Source organism: Scomber scombrus, chromosome 12 (genome assembly GCF_963691925.1).
Source record: "Scomber scombrus chromosome 12, fScoSco1.1, whole genome shotgun sequence".
NCBI lineage: Eukaryota > Metazoa > Chordata > Actinopteri > Scombriformes > Scombridae > Scomber > Scomber scombrus.
The window spans coordinates 21,432,309-21,443,133 of record NC_084981.1 but is presented as its reverse complement, the minus strand read 5'-3'; the positions used below and the strand labels follow the sequence as shown (position 1 = coordinate 21,443,133).

Below are 10,825 nucleotides of genomic sequence, written 5' to 3'. Positions count from 1 at the left end.
GGAAGAAAAAAAGGAAACAAGATCGGATTACAAGATGGCGGTCTGTGGACGTTAGCAGAGAGGCCGCCGGAGTTGTTGTGTTCTCTGTGAATTTTTTTTTTTTATATATACTACTTCACATCACGGCTTTCCTGTTTGAGCTGCTTTGACGCCGCGAACGTGATGTGTTCATAAAAAATTAGGCCACTGAGATATTTTCCACGGCTGTTTTTCTGAAGTTGACTTTTATACATATAGCGGTGCATGTAGTGTAACATGCGGCTGGAAACAAAGTTAACAGGTCGCGGGTAGAAAACAGTCGACGGGGGTTGAGGCGACAGCTTGTTAGCACGTAGCTAGCCTGCTAGCTTCGACTCGGTTAACCATGTCGGACACTCGGCGGCGAGTCAAAGTGTATACGCTGAATGAAGACCGGCAGTGGGACGATCGGGGCACCGGACACGTCTCGTCTACCTTTGTTGAACGCCTGAAGGGGATATCGTTATTAGTTCGGGCCGAATCAGACGGTAAGTTCCCGGTTAGCATAGCCGCACTGACGTTACGTCGGCTAGCAGTAGCATGCTAACTCCAGGCTGCTCGGACAGAAGGCTTCAGATAGCAATTATGTTTACTTGGTTAACTTATTAGGTTAGTGCTTTTAAAATATATATATTGCTGCAGCAGAGACTGCTGGGACAGCAACATTAGTCGTATATTTATAGGTCACGTTAAAAAGACAATTTGTTGAATAATTGGTGGTGGCAGGCGACGTGATCTCGGTAGCATGGGGGGGCCTCAAAGTCGAGTCCTGGACGTACAAAGTTGTTATGTTGCACAGGATAAATACACAGTTATGTCGAGTCGAGTCAGTGTTTTATTTGTTTAGCACTTTTCACACACACAAACCCACACACACACACACACACACACACACACACACACACTCTCACTCACAATGGCATTTCAAGGTGCTTGATCATCATGATAAAATCGGTTTTTTTTAAGCAAAATGAAAAATATAGAAATACAACAATTAAAAATGAATACCAAATCAAGCACACTTTACACCACTACTAATAAGAAGCTTTAAAAAAAGTTGAAAAATACCTATCCAGGCTTTCACACTCTCAGTGGAGAAATTGGCTAGTTGTAATCTTGAATCTTGAGAAAACAAATATTTTACGTTTTCTTATAAACGTGGAAACATCATCAGGTAATCTGGTTGATTATTCCAGAAACCAGGACTTAAAAGTGCCCTGTTAAGGTGTGGATCTTACTCAAGTTAGACTTAAACTACTAGGTGCCCTGAGGGATCTAGTTGAACTGTAATCAGTGAGCAGGTCAGTAATAAACTAGGCAGCCAAACCATTAAGTGCTTTTTATACTATTTTGAAGTTGCTGTACTGGGAAATATGTTGCAATAGGTCAGGGTTTTCAATAATAAGCTATTCTGTTTTTAGGTTTTATCTGTCTGTTTGTTTTTTACAACAATGTTTATTCAGATTTTCCCATTGTCTCCCTGCCTTACAGATGAATTGACCTTAACCTTCAAGAATTGGTGAAATGATCATGTCATGACTAAGTTTGTTGTGCTTGCTGTGCTGTGCAGTTTGTTGTTCTCACTGGTTCAATAGTTGAAAGTTGCTCAATTCTTTGTTTTTGTAGGGTCACTACTATTGGAGTCCAAGATAAGCCCAAATACTGCATATCAGAAACAACAGGTAAGTGCAGTTTAGCTGAGACTGAAACGGCTAAAGAAGGGAGTGGACATGCATATCTGCTCAGTTTGAGTTCTGTGTTTTTTAAGATTACATTTTAATCAATTCAACATTCATACTCAGTACTAGAAACTTATAAGGTGGTGCAGACAGTGGAAATTCAGCACTCTGGTCTGTTGTCAATCTGCAGTTCACATTTTAATAATTACCATAGCAACAATAAAGTAATATCATAAATTAGTAACAGAAACTTCACATGGTTTCAAATGATAAACCTTAGCTAAATGTTTTTCTTGTGTATCATTTTATAGGACTTGCTTTCCAGGCTTGTACATTGACATTCATAAAAGAGCTTGTACGCGTTTCAGTCCTTTTTTATATGTGTATATGTGAGAAAGAGAAGGTATTCAAAACAATTTCATTGTGTCCTGTGAATGTATTGAGATATTTTTTTTAATGTTCTGTTAAATGTTTCTTTTTCCTGTTTTTTTTCAGGACACATTGATTGTCTGGTCAGAAGCAGATAATTATGATCTGGCTCTGAGTTTCCAGGAGAAAGCTGGCTGTGATGAGATCTGGGAGAAGATTTGCCAGGTAAAGTCAGTCCAGTTGTACTCGATTGTTGTCTGTGCGTTGTTTGAGCATTTTGTAGCATTTAGTCAAGAGTGGTTTTGGTTTGCTGGTGCTAAAACGTCATTTAGCCCACATTTTCCCTACATTATAGTGTGGGAGGCTATGCAGTGATACTTTGAATTATAATTTTCACTTTATATCTACTAAATATTTACTGCTCAGGTGCAAGGGAAGGACCCTGCCCTGGACATCACCCAGGACCCCATCGATGAATCAGAGGAGGAGCGATTTGAGGAGATCCCAGAGACAAGCCACCTGGTGGAGCTCCCTCCTTGCGAGCTCAGCAGACTGGAGGAGATAGCTGACCTGGTTACCTCTGTCCTTTCTTCGCCCATTCGGAGGGAAAAACTTGCCCTGGCCCTAATGAGCGAGGGCTACATCAAGAAACTCCTGGGTCTCTTCAGAGTATGTGAGGACCTGGACAACAGGGAAGGCTTACATCACCTCTATGAGATTGTCCGAGGTGTCTTATTCCTCAATAAAGCGGCCCTCTTTGAGGTGATGTTCTCTGACGAATGTATCATGGATGTGGTGGGCTGCCTTGAGTATGACCCAGCACTGGTTCAGCCTAAACGGCACCGGGAATTCTTGACCAAGACAGCAAAGTTTAAGGAGGTGATCCCTATCACGGACTCTGAGCTACGGCAGAAAATCCACCAGACCTACCGGGTGCAGTACATCCAGGACATCATCCTGCCCACGCCGTCTGTCTTTGAGGAGAATTTCCTCTCCACGCTCACCTCCTTCATCTTCTTCAACAAGGTGGAGATTGTCAGTATGCTGCAGGTAAGAATACCAACCAGCTAACTCGTATTGTTCCTTTTGGCACAAGTGCTGTCACCATAACTTATTTTCTAACAGCGTAGATGATATGATGGCGATAAAATTTTATTGCCAGTCAAACAGTTTTTTTTTTTTTACAGTATTGAGTTTGGTGAATGCGCCATTATCTCAAATTTGTTTGACAAATGCAAAGAAATCTGTCTGACATGGCTGTTCCCAGCATATCCCAAGACCATAACATGACCCACAGTTTGAGCTGATTGTAAATACTATTGAAATTATCAGTGATTTTTTACACCGTTTAATGTATTGATTATGTAATGGAAAATGTAAAACAGTAAAGATTGTGAGGGGGGAAAAAAGATTTTATTTGAATAAAACTTGGAAGTGTCTGTCATCTTTGCATCATGGAAACAATGCATAAAAATAATAAAATATAATAAAAAATAATATAAATTATTTTGAAATATTATACAGTGAACGGTCTCTTGTTTTCTTTTGGAATATGGGTTAAAAAAATTAAGCTTGTTTGAGGAATGTTTGTGGAAAATAATCAATCAATCAACATTTCATTATGCAGAAAGCACCGTCCTATTTCAAAATGTTTTATATCCTGTGGTTGTTTTTCAGGACGGGCAAGTGACGTGTCAATCATGTGTTGTAATTCACTGTTTTGATCCTTGTTGCTGCAACACTTGAATCCAGATTGTCAAGGATTAAGTTTTGTTGTCTTTGCTTTCTTTTGTATTTCAGCCTTTTGTTTTTCTTTTCAATGTCGAGATTTTTTTGTTTTGTTTTGTTTTAACTTTGTTTCTCTTGTACCACAGGAGGACGAGAAGTTCCTAACAGAGGTTTTTGCACAGCTTACAGATGAAGCCACAGAGGACAGTAAAAGGAGAGAGCTTGTAAGTCAAAATCTCAAGACCAGGTTGATGTTGTTAATGTAGAAAACTTAAGGTTGGACTGTATTTTAATGTTTGACTTTTGTGAGCTTGAACTGTGCTCATTGATGCTGGACTCTGCAGCAGTAGTTTCACTACAGTTAAACGTTTACTGATGTTTTCTTCATAATGATCCCGATCTCAAACACTTCTCTGTCCATTGGTTTGTAATTTAACTTTGGTAACATAATTCATTGAACAGTCCAGCCTCTTACTGAAAGTGAAATGGGAAGTTAGGATCATAATTTTATTGGCCTTATATGTTTTTATGTGTTTAACTGTGGAAAGCTCTCATGTGCTACATCGGAGAAGATGACTAACCAGAAGAGTTTTTTTTTTTTTTTTACACTGCTGTACAGTATCCCAAAAGAAATAACGCTTTAGTATTTATTATTTTTCTCAATTATCTTTTTAATTGTTTGCTTTAATGTTTCAAATGCTAAATAAGCCGTTACATCTTGTTTTTCTTCTTTACCCTTCAGGTGAACTTTGTCAAGGAATTCTGTGCTTTTTCACAAACGTTGCAGCCACAAAACAGGGATGCTTTCTTCAAAACTCTGGCAAATCTAGGCATTTTACCTGCTCTTGAAATAGTCATGGTATGTTCTGAGTCATTGCGTCAGTGTGAAATCCTAAGTTAATTTTTTGTTTTTTTTGCTCATGAATGCTCTCTTTATCCCTTTTAACTCTTGTTTTTCTCCTTTTTCAGGGAATGGATGACCTGCAGGTGAGAGCAGCAGCTACAGACATCTTCTCCTACCTGGTGGAATTCAGCCCCTCCATGGTCAGGGAGTTTGTCATGCAGGAACCACAGCAGACTGATGATGTGAGCATCTGAACATCACTTACAACTAATGTACTTTTTAGATTGCACAGTATATCTGTGACAAAAGGGCTAAACAGAATATTTAAATTATGAACTGTCCTCAGCTTGATGAACAAACATAACATAAACAGGTTTTCTGTACAGTTTTTATAGCTCTGAGGTGCACACAGTAACGACCAGTTCATCACATCTCAGTTTTCATGCATGACAACTCTTCCAATTACTGGAATTGTGTCACTTCAGGATCTAAACATGAAGCACTCTCTCTCTCAGGAAAGAAAAAGAAACCCTGGGCCATGGTTTTTTTTTCTTCTTTTTTGTGGTTTGTTTTGTTTTTCCCACACACTGAGACAGGGTGGAGTTGTAGTATGTATAAATATAGCACACACAAGTGTAGTTGGCCATTGTTATCATCACAATCAACACTTTGAGCAATCCGAGACAGCTTACTGAAATTTCAGTTGATTTGCTGGTTTTTATGTTCACCTCGGTACATAAAAGAAGTGAAGCCTGTATAGTTCAGAATAAATTAAATGTGCTTTCAGTAGAGTTGGGGTTGCTTTACTGTCTCATGCATAATCTGTGTGTGTGTGTGCGGTTTCTTTTGTTCACAGGATGTGCTGCTGATTAATGTAGTGATCAAGCAGATGATTTGTGACTCAGACCCAGAGTTAGGAGGGGCGGTCCAGCTGATGGGTCTGCTCAGGACGCTTATCGACCCTGAGAACATGCTGGCTTCCACCAATGTAAGTAAAAACAACACACACAGCCACACTGGCTTAAGAGTGACGCCTACCTGCGTCATTTCATTATTTTTTAAAGGGGACTGCACATAAAATGAAGTGTAACTTTCAGTCAGTCTTGTAAGCTGATAAAATGCAAACCCTGATCGTCCAAACACTGAAACACCAGCAGCACCTTTACACTCTGTTGTTTTTTGTGTCCTTTCAGAAAACTGAGAAGACAGAATTTCTGAGTTTCTTCTACAAATACTGCATGCATGTCCTGACTGCTCCTCTGCTGGCCAACACTGCACATGACAAAAACTCAAAAGGTGAGCCGGGGACAGACATCTTGCATAAACTGAGCATAGGTGTTTGACACTGTTATCAGTGAAGAATTTGACTGATTGTTCTGTGCTGTGGCTTTTTAGATCTACAGGAGGGATCAACCAAGATCAATCCAGTCTGTCCAGGTGAGCGTTTTGTAAATCCGCACCAATCATCTGTCAGAAACTTGCCAGTACTTGCTGAAACTGAACATAGCATCTCAATTTCATTTTTAGTCTCCTATTGTTTTCATTCACCTTCGCCTGCTAGAAAAGGGTGAAATAAATGTCCAGTAACTGATGCAGTGTCTGTTTTAAAAAAAAAAAACAACAAAAAAAAACATTTACAGAGCTAATACTATAGCAGATGACATTATGTTCAAAAATCTGGATAAGAGATCATTCTATATTATAGGATCACACACTTCCAATTACTAACAAATAAATAATGTTTGTCATTTGAAAAATGGCAAGACTGTAATGAACTATTCAGTCTGCAGCTTAAATGTGTAATGTGAATGGGAACTTTTTGAAGTGTTATGTGTTTTTTCCTGATGTTTGTTTAACATTGTATTTGTTTTTTTGTAGATAACTTCCAGACCGCTCAGCTCCTGGCGCTCATCCTGGAGCTGTTGACCTTTTGTGTGGAGCACCACACCTATCACATCAAGACCTACATCATGAATAAAGACCTGCTCAGGAGAGTGCTGGTGCTCATGAACTCAAAACACACCTTCCTCGCTCTTTGTAAGTCCCCACACAAACTCGGGATTCACACATGAACACACCTTTCTGTTTCTCGGTCGTTCTGCCCCAGTAAATGTTCTGTTGTTTTTGTTAACAGAATTCAGCACCAGCACAGCTTCATATTTCTAATGTTGTTGTCTGTGTTTGTCCAAGGTGCCCTGCGTTTCATGCGAAGGATCATTGGTCTGAAGGATGAGTACTACAACCGTTATATCATCAAAGGGAACCTATTTGAGCCTGTCATTAACGCCCTGCTGGACAACGGCACCAGATACAACCTCCTCAACTCAGCCATCATAGAGCTCTTTGAGTTCATTAAAGTGGTGCGCAGTCACGTGCCTTTTTATGAAAAGTGTTGATTTGTATTAAGTGTGTTCATGTGCTGCTGAGAGTGGTTTGTTGATTTGTGTTCTCTTTGCAGGAGGACATCAAGTCTCTCATCGCTCACATTGTGGATAACTTCTACAAAGCACTTGAATCCATCGAGTATGTCCAGACTTTCAAGGGCCTGAAAGGACGGTACGAGCAGGAAAAAGACCGACAGAGTCAGAGAATCAACAGGTTGGTAATCTGATTGGCCACAAAAGTTCAAATAAGTGCAGCCAAGTGATCGTAATCTTAGAGGTGATATTTGGATTTTTTAAAATATATATTCCCAGCTCCAAAACAGATAATTTCACTTATGTGTTTATATTTTCCCCCCCAGCAGATATCGCAGGGATGCACGGTCGTTGGATGAGGATGAGGAGTTGTGGTTCAATGACGACGACGATGACGACGACGGGGAGGCTGTGGAGAAGAGCCGAATGGAAGAAGACTTCTCTGACAGCTACGGCAAATACATGGAAGCCAAAAAAGGTAAGCTGCTCTGGCATTACTGTATTTATCTTCCTCATCTCTCTGAGTGCAACAGCCCTTTTTAAAGTTTGATATTTACCATTTCAGGAGCTGCCAACGGAGCTAATGGTGCCAACAACAATGGGAAGGCTGCTGCCATTCCGCCTGCCTCACCAGCCGTCACTCCAAACAACAGTTCAACTTCATCCGTGAAAACAGTTGCTCTTCCTGCCACACCAGTAGTGAAGGTAATGCACCTATGCAAATGACGCTGAGAAGATTACAGCTCATGATCACCTGTTTTGGAATCATTTACTCACTGAAACTCACCTGTTTTCCAGCTGCTTTAAGTCAGCGTCTTTACTGCTGTCAAAGAAGTTTTGATGTTCAGTACCGCAATGTTTTTGTCATAATTCAGAAACGTGACACAACTTGTAGCTTAGTCATGTTCTTTTGTAGCAAAATGAGTCCAAAATTTTAGTGAAGCTGACGTCGACATTACATGTTTCGACAACGGACACACATCAGCCGACTCTTTACATGTTTTTTTATTGTGTCTCTCAGACTGCTCTGGTCGGTTTGGTGGACTACCCTGACGATGAGGATGAAGAGGAAGAAGAGGAGGAGGAAGAGCAGTCTCCGAGGAAGCGGCCCCGCCTGAGCTCTTAAGGCAAAATGTCCTCTTTTTGGTCGTGGTGGGACGGACATCGAGTCCCTCCCATCATCCCTCCTCTGGTCGTCTCATTGGTCCTCGGCCTGCTTGTGCCACCTGTCAGTCTCACTGAGGAGACAGACAAAGACGAGCTCCCACCTCACTCAGTTCCTCCTGATCTCTGCTCTTCTTTTCTCCCTCAGGGGAAGGAGATGGAGAGCTTCTCTTTTACTGGAAAGAAAGACAGATCTGTCTGTTCCTTCAGCCCCTTGATTTTTACCTCTTCCCCTCCCAAAAAGCTCCTTTCTTCCTCCTGAAGAACTCATTGACCCTTTACAAACTTTCATAACACTCTCCTGCTCTCCCTGTTCTGACCTCCTTCTGAACAACTTTTTCCCCCTCATCCACCATCCTACCTACCGACCAGAGAGGCTGCGGTGGAAAAAATGGTGCCAAGGCGGTTCCCAACTCTGCTCTGTTGCTATAGCAACAGCAGTAAGGAAGCTGCGGTACTACAGCAACCCCACAGGAACCCTCACATGTCCTTATATGAACTTTCCCTTCCATCCTCCTCGAACCCGAGCCAGAGAGCTCCAGAGGCAGAGGAAGCCAGAACACAAGCAGCCAGTGTATGAACTGTTCGGCGAGCCAGTCAGGCTAGCAGGACTAGCCGTCATAGTTTATAGAAAGCTTGACTGGCCGAAGCAAACTGTGCCGCCCTGCCACAGAACTGCTCAGCTTCATCGGGGGATAGAGGGATCTAGGCAACATAGATGAGTCAAAACAAAATGTTTTAGAGATGAGGGAGGGTAACACACGTCAAAACGTACCAGGATGAAAACTCAGCAGTAATGAGGCTTAGATCTAGAGGAGCAGGACTCAACCTTCAAAAGCCATTGCGTCAGTTTGGCCAAGGCACACACACACACACACACACACACACACACAACATCTCGCACACAGGACTGCGTTAGCCAGAAATCCTGTATTTCATGAATTTGTTCAAAAGTACTGTACAGGTGTTTTTTTTTTTTCTTCTTTTTAATCATTTGCCCCTGATCTGATTTTGGAAGGGGAGAGAGACGCCTACCTACCTGTGTATTTCTTTCTTTCTTTTTTTTGTTGTTGTTGCACAAAGAGGTGGGGGTCACTGTTCTCCCTTTCAGTCCAGTTCATTTGATTCAATGTAAAATGCAGAGAAGTTGCAAATGGTGGTTTTAAAAAAATAACGTATTAAAACTGCAGTAAAGTCCTTTTTGCAGCCAACATTTTGAGGATGTCTGGAGTTTTGTATTTTAGCGGATTGAAGAAATTTAGTGGCGTCTTTTAATGATGCACACTTAGGCCCTTTTTATGTTTGTTTTTTTGTTTATTTTGTTTTAACTGGGTGACAAACCTGAGCTGTCGGGTAGAGAGTGCACACTTTTTAGTTTCAGGAGTTTCAAAGCTTGGCACCCTCCTCCTCCTCTCCCACCCCAAACAGATCTCAGGTTCAGAATTCAATTTGTGTCACACAAAAAGCAAACCCACCTTGTCTGTGCGCTGTAACACTGCTAGCTGGTGAAACATCTCACGTTTTTATTACTGAGTAGAGAAGAAATCTAGAGTTTTATGAGGCTTGAGGTGCCAGGAGCTTTTTTTTTTTTTTTATTAATCTCAGCCTGATGGTCCAGAAAGTTCAGCACCAGTTGATCCAGGACAGAGATATTCAACAATTTACGTCTAATTTGACTTTGATCTGTCGATATATCAAAAATGTGTTGAAGGAATTTAATTTGTTTCTTTACATTTTATTTTAATTCAAACTCCATGATTGGATGAGCTGTTTGTGTATTACTCATGATTTAGCCCCCCCACCCAGAGTTTGATGCAGTGGAGCTTTTCAAATGAAACTGTGTAGGTGAAGTATTTCTCACCAAGCACGCAGGTTTGATGACGTCAGAAGGGGGCAGACACATTTCAGTGTCTGGTTAAAACATTTCTCATCTCTCCTGGTCTCACCACAAGCACACACAAACATACACACACACACACACACACAGAGTGAGAGAGGCAGATGAAGGGAATCAAAGAGTCAAGAGTGCGAGCAGCAGGGTAGGAACACAAATACAATGATCATTGCCAATGTGCTTTTCAGAAGTTATAAGGGAGAGAGAGAGCAGTACACGAGCAGTGAATTGTCTTTTTCTCCTGCTTACACACTCTTGTCTGTTAGTGTCGCCCAACGATATGACTGTTTTTGCTCTCCCTTGATGAATTTGTACCAAGTGCATTTACTACCACTATCCATTCTTAACATTTGTATGAATTTATTTGATAAGTTTTGAAATTAAATGTGACCCTGACATTGAACTTGTGAATCTAGCTTTGTTTTAATAGTTTACCAATTGGCAATTGGCGCTTGCAAATTTTTTGAATTAGCTCTGAACGATTAGTTTTGAGTCCAGGTGGCTGTTTATTGATCAAATCTGCCATACTTGACTCTGATTTTATACCTTAGTTAGTGAAATTATACCTCCAATAGGATTTGTACTATTTGTTTTTAGGATTTTGCCAATTAATGAAATATTTCTTCAAATATTTTTTAATTGTATTGGATTTTTTTTTTTTTTACAGCAGGGAATTCATACATACAGCACATTTTCTGACATTAGTTATAGT

The 10,825-nt window shown here is 40.7% G+C and overlaps 1 protein-coding gene across 2 annotated transcripts; it reads left to right on the top strand.

Moving 5' to 3' along the window:
- The first annotated feature begins 16 nt into the window (after positions 1 to 16).
- On the top strand, positions 17 to 10,516 carry ppp4r3b (protein phosphatase 4, regulatory subunit 3B). Of its 2 annotated transcripts, none has more exons than XM_062430265.1 (16): positions 17 to 506; positions 1,645 to 1,700; positions 2,193 to 2,291; positions 2,493 to 3,116; positions 3,941 to 4,018; positions 4,537 to 4,653; positions 4,764 to 4,880; positions 5,495 to 5,626; positions 5,832 to 5,934; positions 6,034 to 6,075; positions 6,517 to 6,675; positions 6,829 to 6,998; positions 7,097 to 7,236; positions 7,385 to 7,533; positions 7,621 to 7,760; positions 8,077 to 10,516. In XM_062430265.1, the coding sequence occupies exons 1-16, from the start codon at positions 365 to 367 to the stop codon at positions 8,179 to 8,181; spliced, it is 2,373 nt and encodes a 790-aa protein (XP_062286249.1). In that variant the 5' UTR covers positions 17 to 364; the 3' UTR covers positions 8,182 to 10,516. The 2 variants fall into 2 exon arrangements, with proteins under 2 accessions (XP_062286249.1, XP_062286247.1); XM_062430263.1 differs by having other exon boundaries at positions 7,382 to 7,533.
- The last annotated feature ends 309 nt before the right edge of the window (positions 10,517 to 10,825 follow it).

Coding starts and splice junctions, on each gene's coding strand:
- ppp4r3b (XM_062430263.1), top strand. CDS start 365: ATGTCGGACACTCGGCGGCGAGTCAAAGTGTATACGCTGAATGAAGAC. Junction 4,881..5,494: donor AACCACAGCAGACTGATGAT/GTGAGCATCTGA, acceptor TTTTGTTCACAG/GATGTGCTGCTGATTAATGT. Junction 5,627..5,831: donor ACATGCTGGCTTCCACCAAT/GTAAGTAAAAAC, acceptor GTGTCCTTTCAG/AAAACTGAGAAGACAGAATT.